General features: G+C 33.0%; 5 protein-coding genes across 6 annotated transcripts; 4 read left to right on the forward strand and 1 right to left on the reverse strand.

Moving 5' to 3' along the window:
- The first annotated feature begins 1,598 nt into the window (after positions 1–1,598).
- On the forward strand, positions 1,599–3,104 carry LOC125847433 (GDSL esterase/lipase At5g33370-like). Its single transcript, XM_049527051.1, has 5 exons — positions 1,599–1,773; positions 1,942–2,090; positions 2,235–2,459; positions 2,557–2,806; positions 2,875–3,104. The coding sequence occupies exons 1-5, from the start codon at positions 1,599–1,601 to the stop codon at positions 3,102–3,104; spliced, it is 1,029 nt and encodes a 342-aa protein (XP_049383008.1).
- Positions 3,105–5,017: 1,913 nt separating this feature from the next.
- LOC125847434 (F-box protein At2g17036-like) lies at positions 5,018–8,374 on the forward strand. Its single transcript, XM_049527052.1, has 4 exons — positions 5,018–5,422; positions 5,616–6,005; positions 6,639–6,689; positions 8,159–8,374. The coding sequence occupies exons 1-4, from the start codon at positions 5,018–5,020 to the stop codon at positions 8,372–8,374; spliced, it is 1,062 nt and encodes a 353-aa protein (XP_049383009.1).
- On the forward strand, positions 8,242–9,996 carry LOC125847878 (F-box protein At2g17036-like). The gene is made up of 2 exons (XM_049527599.1): positions 8,242–9,859; positions 9,945–9,996. The coding sequence occupies exons 1-2, from the start codon at positions 8,393–8,395 to the stop codon at positions 9,984–9,986; spliced, it is 1,509 nt and encodes a 502-aa protein (XP_049383556.1). The 5' UTR covers positions 8,242–8,392; the 3' UTR covers positions 9,987–9,996.
- A 1,628-nt stretch (positions 9,997–11,624) lies between these two features.
- On the reverse strand, positions 11,625–13,422 carry LOC125847892 (UPF0548 protein At2g17695). 2 transcript variants are annotated; one of them, XM_049527614.1, is made up of 5 exons: positions 13,343–13,422; positions 13,144–13,238; positions 12,734–12,910; positions 12,463–12,658; positions 11,625–12,105 (listed from the first exon to the last, which is right to left on the reverse strand). In XM_049527614.1, the coding sequence occupies exons 2-5, from the start codon at positions 13,200–13,202 to the stop codon at positions 11,926–11,928; spliced, it is 612 nt and encodes a 203-aa protein (XP_049383571.1). In that variant the 5' UTR covers positions 13,203–13,238; positions 13,343–13,422; the 3' UTR covers positions 11,625–11,925. The 2 variants fall into 2 exon arrangements, with proteins under 2 accessions (XP_049383571.1, XP_049383570.1); XM_049527613.1 differs by having other exon boundaries at positions 13,144–13,213; positions 13,343–13,416.
- Positions 13,423–18,227: 4,805 nt separating this feature from the next.
- Positions 18,228–19,777, forward strand: LOC125847882 (F-box protein SKIP23-like). The gene has a single exon (XM_049527604.1). It carries the CDS (start codon positions 18,268–18,270, stop codon positions 19,486–19,488), a length of 1,221 nt encoding a protein of 406 aa, XP_049383561.1. The 5' UTR covers positions 18,228–18,267; the 3' UTR covers positions 19,489–19,777.
- The last annotated feature ends 976 nt before the right edge of the window (positions 19,778–20,753 follow it).

The following is a 20,753-nucleotide window of genomic DNA, read 5'->3' on the forward strand; positions in this document are numbered from 1 at the left end:
CACTTCCTTTTGCATAAAAATAGTATAATTAAACACTTCCTTTTGCATAAAAATAGTATATTTTTTTTCTAGTAACGTTAGGCGTCCTTTTTGTAAGGGTTGGTGCATCCAAAACCAAAAGCTCCTCTAAATCAACACACAATTTCATACAAGATAGACTTTGTCCATCAAGAAAAACAAATAGTTAAATACATGATTATTGCTTGAAAATTGTCTACAAATTAAATATATTTTATATTACAGGATGGAAATTGAATGTCCGATGAAATATTATCACAATTCGAACATGCTAACTCAATCAATTCATCTCTTCTCTCTTATTTTGAAAAGGGCAACTTTAAGGAATCAATTTTTTTTGTCGGAAAATCTAATTTAGTGTAGTAGTAATTTTGATAAATGTATTCTTACATGCGCCTCTAATTAATCGATTTAGAGCTTATCAAATTGCATGTCCTTTTCTTTGGTGTTTGTAAATGTTGCTCCAACAAAGTTCAAGGAATTATTATCTTTTGACTTGCCAATGATGAAAAAAGGGATCTTAACTTCACATTAATTTGACACATGTTTTTATGATGGCCTGCTTTAATTAAGAAATTAATAAAATAAAAAGATGCACTTTGTGGAGGATATTCATATTATCTACTAGATTTTATTGATCTGGACATGATGATTAGCTAAAAGGGAATATACTCATAGTAAAACTGAAAAGGATGTACATTGTTTTTTTTTACTAGACTAGAAGCGATACTCGTTTAGAGAAGTAATTAATTAATAATTAACTCCATTTTGTTCATGTCGCCACGACGACAACTAATTATTATTTAACTCTAGAAGGATCTTCTTTGTTTGGTAGTTTACTAAAGATTAATTAATATTCTTATTCAATGAACTAATATCCCTATGCTAGTTTGTCGTCTGTTTTCAACTGGGAATGGCAGGGGTATCTTGATTATTCACCTCCTTATAATTAGTTTATGAGTGAAATATTGTTTGAAACGAATATATAATATATATTAAAAATTATTTATTTTAATATTTAAAAAATATATAGGTGGAACAATTACGGGCATATATATATATGTGAATGAAGTTACAAGTGAAGATAATTGTAGGTGAGGCAAGTAATTTTTACTATGATCATTCGACTTTTATTTTTGTAATAAAATCGAAGTTATTAATTACTGTATGAGTCGTTCTTTTATAACCAACAAATAAAAAGAATTAATCAACTTTATTGCATACATATGCTGTCCCTAATTAAAGTGAGATCATAAATTCTGAAGTATTGTTTAATTATACAAAGTAAATTTTAGAAAGGTAAATTAAACCAACTGGCCTAGGTTGATGATGTCATAACTTATAAGATTCTTCCATGTGGAATATTACGGCAATTTTTAACCTTTTGCTCTCGTCCATTTTTTCCAAGACTTGCTTATAAATAAGTTCTGAGATGTAGCAAGACACTGAACTGAGAAACGAAAAAAACATTTAAGCTCTCAAAAATGGTGAAGCTGGGAAATATTCTCTTACGATATAGCGTTATGATTTTCATGTTACATATTATTATTTGGTCATCAAATAATTATAAGTTGATCGTCATGGCAGATGTACCAGCTATTTTTGTATTTGGCGATTCAACCGTAGATGTTGGAACTAATAATTATTTACATGGAAGTCTTGCTACAGCTAACAATCCTTACTACGGGATTGATTATCCACACCACGTTGCTACAGGAAGATTTAGCAATGGCTATAACCCAGCAGATTTCATCGGTATGTATATTCAATATAATGCATGTCCCGGCCGTTTCAATATAATTAATTATATTCACCTGTGTTTGTGATCTTATTAGATTTTTAAAACAAGGTTTAGATATAGTTATTACTATTATACATCGATATACTTTAGAATTAGACTATCTAACAGTGATGATTGTTTAGCGAGGCATTTGGGTGATTATACAGAAAGCCCGCCAGCGTTTTTAGCCTTAGTTCAGAAACAGTCAACATTCAAGAGTGGCATACTTCGTGGTGTCAACTTTGCATCAGCAGGATCTGGCATTCTTGATGATACTGGAATTCAAGGATTTGTGAGATCTCAAAATTACTCTTAATATATACTCTCTTTTTGTCTCAATTTAATTATGTGACGGTAGAGACAAAGATATAGTATTCTTGTACAGATGTATTTATATAATTAAATGCTGATGATAGTTGATTATATATTGTTGCAGCATAATGTTACATCACTTACTCGACAAATAGAACAATTCCAAACAGTATGTGGGAACATTACACAAATATTGGGAGATGTGAAAGGCTCAAAGCTGATTGCAAACGCGTTCTACTTTCTAAGTGTGGGAAGCAATGATTTCTTCGATCAATTTCGTTTCAATTACAATATATCTACACCTGAACTCATCGCTGATCTCAGCGATACTTTTACCATTCACTTACAGGTTACAATATTCGTTCCTAAATTTAACTAGAGTTAGTATTATAAGGTTCTGTTTCCTTGTACAATTAATGAAAAGTTAATTCTTTTTTAAAATGCAGAATTTATATAATCTAGGTGCAAGGAAATTTGGAATTTGTGGGATTCCAACGATTGGATGTCTTCCGGGTATACGTGCTGTAACACCTGGTGGTGCCTGTAACGAGACACTTAATGGTTATGCTCAAATATTTTTTAACACAACACTCAGTTTGCTGCAAGATCTCAGCTCAGCAAATCCAGGAATGAACTTTTCACTTGGAAATTATTTCTTGATGACCACGGGTGTTATTGATAATCCAGTTGCATCAGGTAAACATTATAAAGATTAGGCATGAATGGATTGATATTTGAAATTAATTAGTTGAATAATTGTATAGGTTTCGTAGAAGTTGAAGCAGCATGCTGTGGTACGGGACCTTACAAAGGAGGCTATAAATGTACTCAAAATTCTGATGTTTGCAAAAAGCGAGATGAATACTTGTTCTGGGATTGGTTTCACCCAACTCAGAAAGCATCTGAAATGGCAGCTTTGTCTCTTCTTTATGCAACTGGGCAGGAATTTGTGACGCCCATCAACTTCACTACATTGGCAACTATTCAACACTGAAACTATGAACTATATTAAATGTGACCAAAAGCAATGAAATAAAACTGATATGAGGGGGTAACAGCTAGTTAATTAGAACGGAACGTTCATCAATTATCAATAAAATTGATTATGGTCTAATTAAAAGGGGGTTATATTATTTTGTTCCTCTTTGTAAAAATAATACATGGCCTTTTGTCTGATATTGTAATTAAAAACCATTGTTACTTCCGATATATATTTGGTCTGTTTTATCGCTTTCCTGCTTAGTTTTCTTGTTAAAAAAGAATCCTTGTTCTATGGACTATGTGTTCTACTGCTAATAAACCAATATGTCAAATATTATGAAGAACTAAATTAATACTTTATAACATTTATTTGGTGCCTTTTATGGTACTATTTGCAGATGCTAAAATGAACATTTGAAATACTAGTGAAATATGAAAAAGATTGATGAGAGGAATAGTATTGCAAGTGAAATACTCCCTTTGTGTCCCAATAATATGAGAAATAAAAACTTTTGAAACTTGTGTGGTCTAAAATAAATTTTATTAGTAAGAATTTTTTTAGGTATAAATTACGCATAATATATAAATATGCTCTTTAACTTTGCCTTAATTTATATTTATGTCCTTCAACTTTGAGTATGCACAAGTAGACATTTAAACTTGTATAAAGTTGAATATATAGATATGAACATCCTACATGCCAATTTGAGTCCTACGTGTATTATGTCACGTAAGATATTAATGTGTCTACTTGTTCAACTTTATACTAGCTTAAGTGCACATTCAAAGTTGAAGGGCATAACTGTGAGATAAGTCAAATTAAATGGCACATTTATGCGTGTATTATACCTATAGATTATATGTTAATTTAAATGAGAATATATAGTGTCTTTTTTTTGGGTTATAAACTAAAATGAAAAGGGGAAGCAGAATATATTTATTAGCAAAACTTACCTAATATAACTTAGTTTGGTTGGTGAACAAGTTACCTTTGATTTATAATACGGAAATTGAGAGTCCTTCGCTTTAGTAATATCAATACAATACTAAATCAATATCAATAAATTAATTGGGGATATATAATGTAACTATTTCGTGGGATATAAATATAAAGGTGTATATGTTTGTAATTATTATGCTTTTATAGAATATTTACTTAGTTTCCCCTTAATAATACAAAAATAGAATAAATCAAATTTATTTTGATTTGATTGCGATTAACATTTTCATCAAATCAAAATCCAAAAAAACCAAATTTCTCAAATTGAACCGACCGAATGCCTACCTTATAAGTGTGGGAACTGGGAAGCAATGATTTTTCTTCAACCAATTTCGTTTGAACTGCAATACATTTGCATCAGAACTCATAACTCATCTCACCAATAACTTTACCAATCACTTATAGGTTACACAATATTCATTCCTATCTCTCAATTCTTATATCAATCTTATTTTTTTCCTATCAAGCTAATTATCCTTTTACGAGTTTCACTTGAAAAAAGAATAATTAAATGCAATCTCTTCAGACGTCTTAATTTAATAAAAACAAATAGAGCATGACTTCTCTTACCTACGGAAAGAGTCATTTTCTAAAGGGGAAAGAAGACTTGTACTCCCCAAATACAAATATCATCATAATATATATATACTCCAATGGTATGAAGGATGAAGAAGGGGGCAGTTAGGTAAATAGTTTAGGTTGTAGGTTTAATCAAGGTAAATTTATTGGGTTGGATCCAATTTAGGTAAATACTTTTGCTTAAAGAGTCAAATTTGTGTAGTTTTCCCTTTTCTAAAGTTCTTAACTTAATATAACTTATTTTTAAGGATACCTGTATCCTCATCAATTTAGGTCCTACTATAGACAGAGCCCTAAAGCTACTTACTATACTCTTCACTGCATTCCTACGCGGAGAGCAGCCGATCATGGACAGTGGAAGTGTCACCCCCTGGGCCGATCTCCCTAAAGAACTTGTCGAGAAGATCGGCAGTTGGCCCGGTAGCACACAAATTGACGTCCTTCACCTTCGTGCAGTCTGCACAACATGGCGTTCAGCAATTCCTCCTTTCAAAAACTTTCCTTCTTTACCTCTCAAATTGCAAGTCCCCAACGACACGGACACTTTTGGAAGCAATCCTGAATTTTATTTAATCGATAGCACAGTTTATCTCATTCAACCCATTGATACTAATAAGCCTTCGTCTTCGTCTTCGTCTTCTAGATCTGGCTGGTTGGTGAAGGTTATGCAAACAGCAGATGGAAAATTGCGGGTTCTGAATCCACTATGCCACAAAGCAATGGACGTTACGCCAGAGGATGTGCCTAATAAGGTATTGAATTGAATCTACTAGCTAGACTTCCGCGTTTCTCAAGTTTGCAAATCTTATAGTGTGCAATACTTCGAGTTTCCCAGCTAATCACGATGTAGGTGATCTTGTTAGTAAAATTTTGCTAATTTCTACTCACAATTGTTTTTCTCTAATGGCAATTCATCATAATAAGGTTGAGTTATGTCACTTTAAGTCAGGGGACGAGAAATGGACTACGTTAAGAGATGACAGTTGCAAGTCAATTCTCGACATCATTGTGTATAAAGGGAATTTTTATGCTGTCGATCTAGATGGTGAGACCATAAAATTTGATTACTCGCTTAATGAGACCAAGGTAGCTTCCCGGTTGCACAATATGAGGGTTGCTGTTAGACGTATGAAGAAGAAACGACTTGTGGAATCAAGTGGTCAATTGTTTCTTGTTGATACGTGTTCATATAACTCTGATCCCAATGAAGTCGATAGGATTAGAATATATTGGCTAGATAAACAAAAGCATGAGTGGACTCGTGTGTATAAATTGGTTGATCGTATTTTCTTTGTTGGTGACGACTGTTGTTTCTCAGTTTCTCAAAAGACTTTGGTGATCAGTTCCGAGGGAATTGCATTTATTATACAAATGGATCTGCATATATTAACATGTTGCGGAAGTATGATACTCCCTCCGTCCCTATTTACTTGTCCATATTTCCTTTTTTGGTTGTCCCTATTTAGTTGTCCATTTTGACAAATCAAGAAAGGACAACAAATTTTTTCCTATTATACCCTTATTTACACTTCTTGAAAATTGTAAAAGTGTATGTTGTTTCCCTCCAATTTATTTCACTTGAATTCAAATAAGTGGTTGTAATTTTGAAGTGAAAAGTTGTCATAAGGGTAAAATTGTAACTTCACTGTGCTAATCATTGTTGCCTTAATCTGTGTGTCATTTCTAAAGTGAACAACTAAAAAGGGACGGAGGGAGTAGTAAGTTTTGGGTTAATTGAAATAATAACGTCATATACATAGTTTTGATGACTATCGTAGCATCAATAATTTTAGTCAAATATCTTTTGGCTATCCTATAGGTAGCGTGAGTTATTATAGAACATCAGGTGATATTAGTGCAGAACTGGTACATAAATATAAAGGATTACAGGGTCATAATACGGGTGTGCTTACTGCTGTTAAACCTGGTTATAAGCTGGACCGCTGTTATTCTACCTTGAATATGCAGATATTTTTCTTGCCACCACCATCTTGGCTTAATCAGAAATCATACAGGAAGGTTCTCAAAAAAAGAAAAAAAGGAAGTTGCTGAGTCATGATTATTTTATTTACATACAAGGAAGAGGCAGAAGGATCAATTCATGAAGAGACATATCGATGCAGGTCCTACTCCAATTAATCTTTGTCATTTTACTTTAATTTATGTTTGACTTCAATTTGATTCTTGTGTTACTACTGGCTTTGATTTGGTGGTAATCATTCTACTATGCGAGACCACAAGTGTCGATTTTTTACAAACATTTTAACATCTATTTTTTCATTATATTGATATGAAAAAAATAAATTGATTAATTTTTTAATATTTAAAATTATATTTTAAAATATCAAATATAATTTAATATATCTTTAAAAATTAGTCAAATTAACTCTCGAAAAATGTCACACAACTAAAAAGAAACTAAGGGAGTAAAATGAATAACTAATAGGCTAATAGCCCAAATTAATCTATTAACTGAGGGAGTAAAATGAATAATTAATAGGCTAATAGCCCAAACTAATCTATTAAGTGAGGGAGTAAATGAATAATTATTAATAGGCTAATAGCCCAAACTAATCTATTTATTGCCTTCGACCTAATGTCAAGCTTTTAAATTATCTTTTTTAACAAATATTTTTTTCAAAAAGTACTTTTCACTTTTGGTGAAAAATTAGTGTATCTATAACTAATTATTTTTTAAAAAATATATATTTTTAAACAACAATTAGTATTTGATGATGAGTTTTTAAAAAATATGGATGTACAAATTTTAACCGATCAGGATAAGATTAATTTGATTAGTAAATGGATTATGAAGCAGCAAATTCTTATATATATATATATTATAATTAAATATTAAAACTCTATGTACAAATAAATATCATACTGAATTAGATATATCATGATTGTTTCCATTAAGTAATTTTATCATTTGTAAGGCATAATATATAAATGTGTCATTCAATTTGTCCTCATTTTACATTTATGTTTTGTCTATGCATAAATAGACACTTAAATTTGTATAAAGTTGAAAAAACAAAAGCATGAGTCCGACATGACATAATATACATAGATCACTACGATGCATCATGTGTGGAATACATGTATTTATTCAACTTTATGCAAGTTTAAATGTCTTTGAAAGACATAAATGCAAGATGAGACCTATTTGCCTTTTTTTAAATAAAGCACAAACGTACCGCCTTTGGAGTGCACATAGAAAAGAAATCTATACTCTATTGGCCAAACGTTTAATAGATTATTTCAAAAAATGTTTTTCTAAAAATAGTTTTGAAAAAACAATTCACATAGAAAAAAAAAAATCTATACTCTATTGGCCAAACGTTTAATAGATTATTTCGAAAAATGTTTTTCTAAAAATAGTTTTGAAAAAGCAATTTGATGATTTATGTTAGTCTAAACTTTTTTAAAATAATGTATTTTCTCAAAAAAAAAATTATAACTTTGGAAAACAGTTTTGTTACCCACAGATCAAAAGTTTGGCCGGAAGCGGAGATATAGTAGTAGACAAAGAAGAAAAAGGACGTATTTTCCAAAATTACCAGCTGGATATAAATTTTATTGCCAAAATAATAACGGATACGCGGAATCCGCGGTCGGTTGACAACTGTTATAGTGGATCCCAAGCGGTTCACGGTTTCACTCCGCCTGCCCCAAAATATATAGCAGCAATACTAGGGCTTTAATTTATCATCCAAGCTCTGATGGAGCAGCAAACTGTGGGCAGTGGAAGGTACGTTCCCTGGTCTGATATTCCGAAAGAACTCGCCGAGAGGATCGGTAGTTGCCTGGACACTCAAATTGACGTTCTTCACTTCCGTTCAGTCTGCACAACATGGCGTTCCTCACTTGCTCCTTTCAAAACCGTTCCTCATTTTCCTGTTGAAATCCCCTTCCCTCTCGATGACCGTAACATTTATAAAGGGAGGCCTGGTTACTATCTCATCGAAAGCACTGTTTACATTTTACAACCACTTGACGGAGATTCAATTGATTCGCCTTGTAAAGGATGGTTGATCCAGGTTATAAAAACAGCAGATGGAAAATTGAAGGTTTTGAATCCACTGACAGGCAGGGAAATACAGAATCATATGCCTAAGGTATTGAATTTACTGGACTTTCGCGTTTCTCACGTTTGCAAATCTTATCATGTGCAGTACTACATTCCCTCGAAACCTTTGTTCAGTGGTTATGATGTCGGTTATGTTAGGAAAATTTTGCTTCTTATGAACCACAATGCAGGGAATGAGAAGGATAGTTTTTCTTTAATGGCCATTGATCGTGATAATCGGTTATGTTATTTGAAGTCTGGGAATGACAAGTGGACTAAGTTAAAAAATTATAGTTCTTACATTGATGATATCATTGTGTATAAGGGGAATTTTCATGCTGTTGATCGATATGGTGAGACCATGAAATTTGATTCCTCGTTTAATGAGACGACGGTGGCTTCCAGATTTTATGGTGAGACCATGAAATTTGATTCCTCGTTTAATGAGACGGTGGCTTCCAGATTTTCCGGTGGTGGTAAGAGGAAGAAACGACTGGTGGAATCAGGAGGGCAGTTGTTTTTGGTTGATTATAGTTCAGATTTCGGTAAGGATGCCAGCCGTGAAATTAAAATTTACCGATTGGATGAAAAACAATATGAGTGGATTGAAGTGAATACTTTGGGTGATCGAATTTTCTTTGCTGTTAATGACTGTTGCTTCTCTGTTTCGTCGCGTGATTTTGGTGATAAGTACGGTAGAGGAAACTGCATTTACTATGTAAAAGGGTCGATGTATTTTGACGATGAAGACAGTGACGATGATTTTGGTATGTGTGGTTGTTGTTGCCCTCTTGATGATGATGATGTGATTAGCTACCCTATTAGCAATTATGATGACAAGACTAATGAATCTGGTAGCAAATCAGGTGGTGGTGGTGTGATCAGCACCAGTATTAGTAATGGTGATCACAGGATTAATGCTTCTACTAGCAAATCAGGTGGTGTTAGAGAGGAACAAGCGGTAGATAGATACAAAGGAGTATTTGATGATAACACCTGTGTGTTTACCATAGAAGATGGTAAACTTGGATCGCTGTTATCATTCCTTGATTATGCAGAAATTTTATGGCCACCGCCATCTTGGCTTAACGGTGAGGATCAACCTCATCCACATGTTCATGTAAGTCTTCAGAGTTGTTTCATTTTTTAGAAGTGTATGGCATAATTGTAACTTGTCAATAAAATGCAAATCTTCTCAATTACAGGAAATTGCAGAGTCGTTATTATCTATAAATAAACAAGGATGAGACAGCAAGCGAGATCAAGTCATGAAGAAGAGATGCAGGAATCCGTTTGCTCTCTGTTCTTTCTAATTTGTTGTTTCACCTTTAATTTGCTTTTGGTATTGCTTTTGCTTCTTTTGTCTTAGTTAATGGCTAATGAACAGAACATTTTAGGAACTTTGTTTTGTATTGCTTTTGTTTCTTTTGTGTTAGTTAATGGCTAGAGTTTGCATATTTACATAGCTATAGTTTTAATGACTAAATTGATTTGCTTTTGTATATTTCCATTTTTTTTTAATTGATTGTACAAATTGTTTATTAAATTCTCTTAAATAATGCAGCAATTTTGGTTACAAAAAGGAAAAGGACTACCTAATATGACATTTCTTCTTTTTGACAAAAAAAAAATATGACTCATTGTATCTGTAATAATTGAATCGAGTTTACAAAAAAATTGTAGTTAAAGTATAAATAATATGATGTATAGCAGTTTGTATATGTTTTATGAATAAATTGTATATCAAAATCTCAATGAGGAAAAATAAGCAGAAAAGGAGGGCTATCATAGTCAAAATTCATAAAAACGTAATAGTTGGAGATTAAAATTGTTATTGCTTTTGCTTCTTTTGTGTTATAGTAATAGGACATACTATAGATTAGTGGCTATTAGTAATCTATAGTATGTCTTATTTATAATAGCCAAATTACAATGGCAATACTTCGGATTACATACAATGGAAGATATTGAAATAACAAGTATAACAAGTAACTAAAGATCGAGATACGAATGAGGATGAAAACTTAGACTTTACAAAGAGATGAGAGGATTAGACAATTTCTTTCACAAACTCATACCGCTTCTTCCTCCATAGCTCAGACACACAAAGTGCAAGCCCCAACTTAATCAGTTTCCGTGCAGCACTCTCTGCTCTCAGTCCTGCCCTTCTCTCCCTCTATGGTCAACTATCAATTTAGGTATATAGCCCATTCTACTTAGAACTTACATTTTATCTTACCACTTTTTAAAGAATTACAACTTAACGTTTCAAGAAAATAAGATTTCTTCGCAAAAGTGAGTTCCAGTGACTTCTACGAATTTCTCACCATCGACTGTAAGACATACCAATGATGGAACTATCAGCTGTGGTTTTCAATATTTTCGTGGTTAGCTTCAAATAATACACCAGTATCCCCTAAAATTACTTTATAAATATTTCCTTAACTATTTCCCACGTAACTTCCCCTTCCTAAAAGCTACCCCTTAGACAAGCGAAACCTCCGTCAGATCTTCAAAGTATAAAACCTGAGCTAGCTGAAGAAAAGCTCAAACAAGGTGCACGATGGTCACAATTCTAGGAACTTGTATAGACCTTTTAACACGGTAGCAACAAATTATGCGTCTTATAGAATCTTGATTGTGAGATAATTGAGAGCAAAATAAGAGTATGTGTTGCATTTTTCTCTTTTGAGTCATGAAGAAGAAAGCAGATGAACATGACCATTTGGTTTTTTTTCTTCTTCTGGGTGGGGGAGGAAGGTGAGAGGCCTAAGAAACGACTGTAATTAACTGTTCGTGTATAAGGAACTCACATTCGCACTTTCTGTAGGTCCACCAGAACAAGAATAACAGCTATTCAAAGGAAGATGGAAAAGTAGAGAAATATACATAGAATGGAATGACCCTTTCTTGAAATGATTCTCGCTATTTGATTCTTATGCATAGTTTTTCTTCTATGCATTCACTTAATTATATCACGCTGATTATCCAGCTATTGGACTACAATTACATTTTCTTTAACAAGGACTAGAATTGCATTATTAGTAACTAGGTCGTGCATATAATGCAAAGAAAAAAACATGAAATCAAGACCCAGTATAACTATGGATGGGATCTTTTACAACTAAGATTTCCGGTCTACAATGAAGAGCATTTTTTTTACACACAGTTATAGCCCCGCATGTTTTAAGCAGATAAATGCTTCTTCACCGCAATTCCTGAATGATGAGCAAAGTATTTTTGCCTGAGAAGAACATAAGGGTATCCAAAGAGTGACAGCAGATGTGCAGGCTTCGAGAAGGAAAGTATCTCGTACCAAACTAGATCATTTTCGTCCAATGCTATTGAAAAACGTTCTTCACCAGCCTGCTCAAACACTAGGTATCACAAACTCATATATTGTCAAGTTTAACATGCAGCAATATAAAGGAGAATGATAGGTCTAAGATGTGATGGTAAACTTAAAACTTCAAACAAAGAAAATAGGACATAACATTATCATTCTTGTAAGCATTGTGTTAGACTTAGACACTACCACCGCCAATATTAACCTTTTGCAATGGCTGGCTTAGCAGCTTGTAATTGAAACAGAATGTTAAATCCTTAATGTTTATTTTATATAGCTAGAGTGAAATGAACCTAATGATATCATAACCAGAAAACCTAAACAGTTGAAAGGTATATTGTAAAACAAACAATTGCAACAAAGGAGAGCAAACTGACCAGCAAATGTCCTTGGAGAGTTCCACTGCCAAAACTAAATGAAGCACCCTTTTTCGAGTTCTTGTTCTCGGTGACATAAACCACCTGCAGAGGCATCATAAGCCACGGGAAGAACTCCTTCACGCAAACACAGAACTTTGTCCCACTTTGAATTGGAGCTTTTGGATCAACAAACGCCCAATTCAATCCAAAATGCCTGCAAAGTTGGTTTGGTACATAATCAGACCATTGATCGCATGATATTTCTGCATAAATAACTGATATACCAAACCTCCAATTTTGAAGGGCAGCTTTTCCCTTCTCAAAAGTCTCACGCCCTGAACCGACTAATACACGAGCACAATTAACAGAGAAACCATCCTTTGCAAGCTCCCTGTCTTGCTTAAGTAGAGGAGCAGGTTTATCAGTAGCTCCTCTAAATCTATTATCGTAGTTAAAGGAACCAGACCTGTTACAGAGGAAATCCTCAATTAAACCAATAGAAAGGAAAATAAATAATTCTCACTCTATTTCAATTTGTTTATCCCATTTTGACTTGACAGAGAGTTTAATCTTAAACTAAAATACGCAGAATTTACCAAAATGATCTAGTGGTCTAGAATCTCTTTTAAACGGATTAAAAAGCAAGATAAGACAAATAAATTGGAACGAAGCGAGTAATAAGTTCTGGGCATTCTTTACTTGTTGATACATGCTTTCTGCTCTTCAGGAGATGGACGCGTCCAGCTAAGAAATACCATCAGTACTTAATCTGTAAAGAATTTCACTAATTTTTTCTGCTAAAGAAAAATACGAGCATCAAAAACGAACGTAGAAACTATTTATGAACGGAATAACATAGGAGCCGAGAAGATGAGTATGAGATTGGCAAAAATTTTACCGGAGACTCCACCGCCGGCAGTGAGGCAACAGTGACAGTGAGCAGATGAAGATGAGAGATTTGGAATTGGGGTTCTGTTCTGATTTGCCAATTAGGGGAACTTTTATTTTCTCATTTTTTATTTATTTTTGGAACCCAGGATAACCCGCAGCCGCTATAACCTCTGTCATTGCCTCTGCCCTTCGGATGAACACTTTGTGCGCACTAGATAAACCTCCACTGTGTAATAGCCTGCAAACCACACAGGGAACGTAAACCGCACTAGGCAAGCCCTATGCGACAGACTCGACTCAGAAGACATTGAGAGGGGATCGATCTCGGGTCATCCGTGTCATCCCAAATGAAATGATTTGGGAGACTGCGTCCGTGCGTGCAAAATAATTTATAAGCTAAATAGTACACATTATTTAAGGTTTGTAATCAGTTTTTCAGTTTGATGTTGCATGATTTACCTTCGGTTACTAATGTTTGGAAAATGTTATTTGATTTGAGTCAAAATAAATTTAATTTGATTTTTTGATATTTGATTAGATCACAAAAGATAATATAAGTATGATATAATCAAATAGTTATAATTTTTTTTAAAAAGAAAATTGGTATCAAAAAGTTATATTTGACTAACCAAAAAAATATCAATTATTGAAATAAAATAGTAATTGTCGATTTTTTAAATATGTTTTCTAAATTCAATTCATATGATTGAAATAATATTCGATAAAATAATTATACAAATACGTATTTGATGAGATAATTTTAATACCCTCTAGTCTCCTAAAAGGCATAATGCAACATGCTAACAAGAATATAAAATTGTATGAAATAACAAACTATTAATTCAAATGAAATGGTATAGTCATAGTTTATTTTAGGCATAATACATAAATTGGACCCTAAACTTGGCTTCAAATTTTAAGTATGACCTCTAACTTTCATAGTGCACAAGTAGGCACTTTAACTATCCAATTCTTAAACAAAAAAACACGCGAATCCAACAGCCAAATTGTGTGATATACAAACGCTCCTACATGGCTTATTGAGCCACTCAGTGGCTGCCATGTAATTAAAAAATTACACGTATTTTATAATTAAAAAAAAAGAAATTAAAATACAAAAGGATAGGGTCGTATTTTCTTTTCCCAATTTGCTCGATTTTCACTCAACATCAGCGGAGCCCTAGCCCTAATTTCTTTGCAAATCAAAGTAAAATTGTGATTTATAGCTCTTTTTACACAATGACAAAAAAAATTAGAAGCCATTACATAAAAAACGACTAGAAATTGTGCACAAAAAGAGAAAATAAGCTTGAGTACTAGAATTAGGAAGAAGAAGAAGAAAAATGGGATTTTGATTTGAAAAAAACAAAGATATATTTAAAAGGGATTCATTAAGGGTAAAATTGTCATTTTCGTTTTTTTTTACTGTTGTGGGTCTCGAAAAATACCCCTGACGCGCCTGAATTGCGTCTCAATCACACGTTATGCCAGGTTGGATTCGCGTGTTTTTTTGTTTAAGAATTGGATAGTTGAAGTGCCTACTTGTGCACTTTGAAAGTTAGAGGTCATACTTAAAATTCGAAGCCAAGTTTAGGGTCCAATTTATGTATTATGCCTTTATTTTATTTGTAATTCGCAGCAAACATTCCTTTTTTTGCCATCTGATTCGGTACACAATTAGCCATTTTCGGTGTACAAGTAGTCATTTTATACATTTCGATATAAAATGTGTTTGTGTTTGTGTTTGTATAAAGCGAGAGTAAATATATATACAAATACAAATATATATATATTCGTCTTATACACTTATAATTATACAAATACAAATTTTATTATACAAATTATAATGTATAAATGAATTTATATAAAACTAAATAATTTGTATAAAATTAGATGTATCTAGCGAATTATACAAATCAAAAGTTCCATATCAAACATAAAATTTGCTATGAAGCGCAATTGTGGAAACTATAGTTATAACATACAAATATGATTTTTATGTTTGTTATATGTGAAAGTTACTCCAATAAAAAATAGTATACTCCATGTATAAAGAATTAAAGATTAAATAAGTTATTTAAAAACAAAATGTAAAACAAAAAATTTATATCTTTCAATTAACTCAAACCAAACCCCCAAAAAAATACAGTTCAATTTATCTAATGTAATCTGCAAAATGCATCTTTTTTTGTGCTAAAGATTAAATACAAACATCACAAACCTTTCCAAAAAAGGGAATAAAGTCAAAAACACTTTTTTTTGTTTTTTCATCATATGTTCAATATTCATATTAAAAGTCTACTAATTTGAGTTTACACCGCAGGGCTCATTTGTTTTAACACTCCGAGTAATCTCATTCACTTCGTTGCACCAAGTCTCTTTGACAGTAAAGCAAGAAGACCGCACACGAGAGACTCTGATTTCCTTCGATTTGAGAAAGTTGAAATGAGTTGCTATCAATGTATATAGGGCAATTAGGAAACACTGGCATATACTTTCTCCGTCCCATTTTATATGTCATCCCTTTCTATAAATAGTTGAACCACAATACTTGTCATTTTATAAAATTTATGCATAAATTACCATATTTTGCCTATTATACCCTTGATAGAATAGTTAATTAATCTTGACATTTATTAGTAAAGTTGAAATAAGAAAACATTAAATAAGGGTAGAAAGGTAAAGTTACATCAATTCTTAATGCAAGTACAAAGTAAAAATGTGACATATAAAATGGGACGGAGGAAGTATATGATTATCCTTTAATTAAGTTGAAATGGTTAACCCTCTTCATTTTTCAAATGTGGGGCATTTGCTGGAAAAAAAATGTTGTAAAAAAAGTGTTCCTCATAACTCATAAGGTGGGACATGAGTTTTAGTGGTATATGACTATCCTTTAATTATTAAGTAAAAAATAAAACAAAGGTGCTCCTCCTTGATATATAGTTCTTGAGATAATGTGATAGTAGGTATTAATTCCCTCTGTGTTAAGGAAACTAGGTAGCTTTACATTTCAAAAAAAGTGTTAATGGACTTCCATAAAAAAAGTATAGTTGAGCTGTGTACTCCAAAAGTTTCATGTCTCTATTCCATTTTTATCTCAACCAAAAGCTAGCTGCTTCAGTACTGTCATGTCATGGACTGGACTATAAATAGCGATGGGATAAGAAAATAATAGTGATGGGATAAAATTTTGGCTTAAGTCATCCACGGCCCCTTAAAGTTGTCCGCATATTTCATTTAGACACCTTAACTAGGACTATTACCTATTGAACACTTAAATTGTTCAAAAAATGTACCTATTAAACACAAAATGCTGATATGGCAAAAAAAGTGTTTTTCACTTTCTATGGGCGCGTGAAAGTTTTTGAAATACTATTTTATTTTTATTTTTTTCCAAAAAAACTTACACTTTTTCTTCTTTAATTGACACTTGGCATTTAAATAGATTAAAATAATTTTTTAATATTTTAAAAAAATAATAATTCTTAATTCAAAAAAGAAAGAGCACCCCTACCCCCTCTTCAAGTCATCTTCTTCCCCAAATTTAAATTTTCCAAGACAACTAAAGAATCTCCATTTTTTTTTTGTTTTTTTCTTTTTCTATTTCTTTTCAATATTCATAAAAAAAAACTGAATTTGCAAGAAAAATAACGAAAGTAGATTTTTGAACATTGGGATAAAAAAAGTAAGTCGACATTCCATCTCCATTTTCGGTCACCTCCGAATAAATATTACCATTCAGACAAAATTGTAAACTCACTAAACTTATCAAAAACAATATCAAATAATTTGCGAAATTAATTTAGGTCCTCTTGATTTCTCCTTACAATAGATTTCAAGATGATTAACCATTGGCAAACTTCATTTATTCATCACTCTTGTACCAACTCTTTGAATATCTTTCTCTATCATGTATTAGGAATGAAAAATAATTTTCGATAAAATTAATTTGGATTCTTTCGATTTTTTTTGCAATTGATTTCCGGATGAGTAACCATTGACAAACTTCTTCATCACTATTATATCAATCTCTTTGAATATCTTCTCTCTCATCACATATTAGGAATACAAAGTATTTAAAAAAAAAAAATCGAATCTGCAAGTAATTTGCAGTGAAGGTTTTTGTTGTTTGAGAAAAAAATTGATGAGAAGAAGATGAAGAAGAAAGTGGGTTGGTAGGGTGGGGTTTAGTAAAATAGGTTTCATTTATTTTTTTTATTAAGAAATAAATATAAAATTTCTTTGAAATAATTTTCATTCTTTTTAACATAAAAAATAAATAAATCTATAGTTGTTGGGGTCAAGTGACACATGTCATCTTTTAATTAGTCATTTTTGCCACGTCATAGCAAGTGTATCACACACACTTTACCTTTGTTACTAATTATCGAAAAAAGTTTAATAGGAACAGGTTTTAGGTAGATAAAAGTGTTCAATAGGTACTAGTCCTAGTTGAGGTGTCTAAGTGAATTATGCGGACAACTTTAAGGGGCCGCAGATGACTTATTGTTTCTTGTTTGGTTGTGATAACTTATCCCACCATATATATCATAATGATGGGATAAGTTATCCCATATACATGGTGGAATAAGTTATCCCATGATAGCTAACCCCAGAATAATTAATCCTGGGATAACTTGTTCCCAACCAAACGACCCTGGTGTGAGGGATAAAAATAAATAGTCCTAGGATTAAAAAAAATAGTCTTGGGATAAAATTTAGATATCTTGTTTGGTTGACATGTTTGAAATAACTTATCACACTATTTATACCATAGTGATGGAATAACTAATCCCAGGATAGTTCCTGGAATAACTAGTTCCCAAACAAACCATTAAGATTAAAACCATCTCCAAGTACTGTGATATTCAAGTCCATTACTATTAAACAACCTCTTCAACTACATTTAACTTGCAATTTTTGCTGAAGATGAAAGACCAGAAGACCAAGAACATATATTCTTGGCCCGTATGGGATGATCTTCCTGAAGAACTACTTGTTAAGATCAGCAAGTGCCTCAAATACTCATTTCAAGTAGGTCATTTTCGTGCTGTTTGTACCTCTTGGAGATCCGCAGTTCCATTCCCCCCTCATACAAGACTCTCAATTGTCCCTAAATACATTCCCAGTAAAAAGCCTCATAGTAAATACATCAGAAGATTAGTTTTCCGGCTTGATCTTCAACAACTTCCACCTTCATCATCCACACCATCACTCACCAGTTATTTGATAGCTGTGGCGGAACAATTCAAAGGAGACGGCCAAAGCCAACTCCGCCTATTGAACCCGGTCACTGGAAGTCCTATTCCTATCTCCTCATCACCATCAAACTTGTTTCCAAGAGAAATTAATTTGAACAAATTTCGCGTCTCTATACTGCATAAATCTTCCTTGACGTTGCGTGCAGATACAAATCGCTGTCTTATTGGCAAAGTTGTTCATCTTTCCGCTCTCCGCCAATCCTCTGACGGACGTAATCCGAAAGCAACTGCTATTCTTGGGAGTGGAAAAGTGTCTTTATTTACAAGTAATACAAGAGGGATAGTTATCTTAAATTATATGATGGATAGTCTTCTTAGAGGCCATAACCTGAACAAGCCTTTTTATCATGATGTGGTGAAGTATAAGGAGAAATGGTTCGCTATTGATCAATATGGGCGAGGGGTTATGGTGGATTCTTCTTCGAAAGTAAGTCTAGTTACAGATCCTCTGTTTCATCCAAACAGGAATGGTTACTTTCATAACCACCGGTCATACTTGGTGAAATCATCAGGGGATGCAGATCTATTTCTAGTGGACAGGTACTTGGAGAAACCATCAGAGCAAACAAATTACGCTGAACAACATGCTGCAACCTCTGATGATAATGCAAAGGAACCAGAGTGCGATATGGCAGTTAGATTCAGAGTGTATAAACTTGAGGAAGAGGAGCATTGTTGGAAGGAAGTTACAAGCTTGAATGACCAAGTCATATTTGTCGGAGACTATGCATCTTACTGGTCCTACTGTGTGTCTGCTAAAGATTTTCCAGGGTGTAGAGGAAATTTAATTTACTTCACAGGTCAATTCAGGAAAGCTGGGGATGGAGATCTCCATGATTTTTGGGATGCGCTAAAACATGAAAAAGACTACTCACTTTGGGGGATTTGACATGGAGAACGCGTTTATTGGGCCAATGGCATGTTTCCCTGGTTACACTAATTTTTTCTGGCCACCTCCTAGCTGGCTCAGCTGAGATTTTCTCCAATGCCATGGTTAAATGTACTCTTATGATCCATTTTATGTGTTAGATTGAATCTTGAAAAGTGAAAAATATTGTATGTCACTGCTTCTTCAGTAAATTCTAGACGAAGTCATTCGAATTGAATTAAACATTTTCATTTGTGGTTAAGTGCAACCATTTTTTGGCAGGGGAAAACCTAGAAGGTTACATACATGAATGGACTTCTACAGAAACACTAGTGTTGAGCTGCACGCTCTGAAAGTTACATGTCTTTATTCCTTTTTTATCACAAATGTTTGTGCTTTAATGACCCCAAAAATATGAGTGCACCAAAAGCATGCACTATGCCTAATACAACTCCATTGATTTTTCTCACCGAACTAATTAGCGTTCACATGTTTCCCTCTTACCATGTGAAAAGGTTTCAGGACAAATTCTCCGGGGAAAACATTTTGAGTATTTCATGATATAACTTAACACATTCACATGTTTCCCTCTTACCTTGTGAGACTACAGGACAAATTCTCTGCAGAAATTAACATTTGGAAAATATATTTAATGCTACAGTTCAACGCATTATTCTTTACTGCCTCTAGATTGTTATTGATTATGAAGATTAAAATCATGGTCTCAAGTAGTTGAGTCCTTTTTTGCCTTCAAAACAATAAATGAGGTTGAGTCTGCAGTGAGGGGAAAAGCGGGAATGCAGCTAGAAATCCCAATTACATACTATTTTAATACACTATGATAACATAATACTTTAATACACAATGAATCAATGATGCAGGAAACTAAAAGATGAACACACAATAGTGCTAGAAACAAAAAGATTAAGGAAAGAACGGAAGATGAAGAATCAGTTTTTACGAAGAACTATAGGAATGCTAACTAATATAAATTTGGCGGTAGGTGAATACCTCTATGTTCCAAGGTGGTCACTCACTTGCACACTTTGTTGCGAGCAGGAATTCCTTCGTTCGTGTACTCTTATTACTAATCCCATTCAAAGTGACTAGCTTGGCTGGTGATGCATTTTTCTATTTGTACCAGATCAAGAGGACTTGAACTCGGAATCAGATTATCTTTCAAATCAAATCCAGATAAATTTGTTTCACCTTTTTCGTCTTTACAATAATTTATTATGATAAAACAAATTATCAATAATATGATCAATTTGTTGGTTTGTTCATAT

This window comes from Solanum stenotomum, chromosome 12 (genome assembly GCF_019186545.1).
Source record: "Solanum stenotomum isolate F172 chromosome 12, ASM1918654v1, whole genome shotgun sequence".
Taxonomy (NCBI): Eukaryota; Viridiplantae; Streptophyta; class Magnoliopsida; order Solanales; family Solanaceae; genus Solanum; species Solanum stenotomum.

Bases quoted from the DNA above. Each gene is read 5' to 3' on its own strand.
- LOC125847433 (XM_049527051.1), top strand. From the start codon at position 1,599: ATGGCAGATGTACCAGCTATTTTTGTATTTGGCGATTCAACCGTAGAT. The intron at 1,774-1,941 runs GTATGTATATTC...ATGATTGTTTAG, and splicing joins TAACCCAGCAGATTTCATCG to CGAGGCATTTGGGTGATTAT. The intron at 2,091-2,234 runs GTGAGATCTCAA...ATATTGTTGCAG, and splicing joins ATACTGGAATTCAAGGATTT to CATAATGTTACATCACTTAC.
- LOC125847434 (XM_049527052.1), top strand. From the start codon at position 5,018: ATGGACAGTGGAAGTGTCACCCCCTGGGCCGATCTCCCTAAAGAACTT. The intron at 5,423-5,615 runs GTATTGAATTGA...TGTCACTTTAAG, and splicing joins CAGAGGATGTGCCTAATAAG to TCAGGGGACGAGAAATGGAC. The intron at 6,006-6,638 runs GTGATCAGTTCC...TTGAATATGCAG, and splicing joins CAGTTTCTCAAAAGACTTTG to ATATTTTTCTTGCCACCACC.
- LOC125847878 (XM_049527599.1), top strand. From the start codon at position 8,393: ATGGAGCAGCAAACTGTGGGCAGTGGAAGGTACGTTCCCTGGTCTGAT. The intron at 9,860-9,944 runs GTAAGTCTTCAG...TCTCAATTACAG, and splicing joins AACCTCATCCACATGTTCAT to GAAATTGCAGAGTCGTTATT.
- LOC125847892 (XM_049527614.1), bottom strand. From the start codon at position 13,202: ATGGTATTTCTTAGCTGGACGCGTCCATCTCCTGAAGAGCAGAAAGCA. The intron at 12,911-13,143 runs GTAAAGAATGCC...CCTCTGTAACAG, and splicing joins CAGAAAGCATGTATCAACAA to GTCTGGTTCCTTTAACTACG. The intron at 12,659-12,733 runs GTTTGGTATATC...CCAACTTTGCAG, and splicing joins GCTGCCCTTCAAAATTGGAG to GCATTTTGGATTGAATTGGG.
- LOC125847882 (XM_049527604.1), top strand. From the start codon at position 18,268: ATGAAAGACCAGAAGACCAAGAACATATATTCTTGGCCCGTATGGGAT.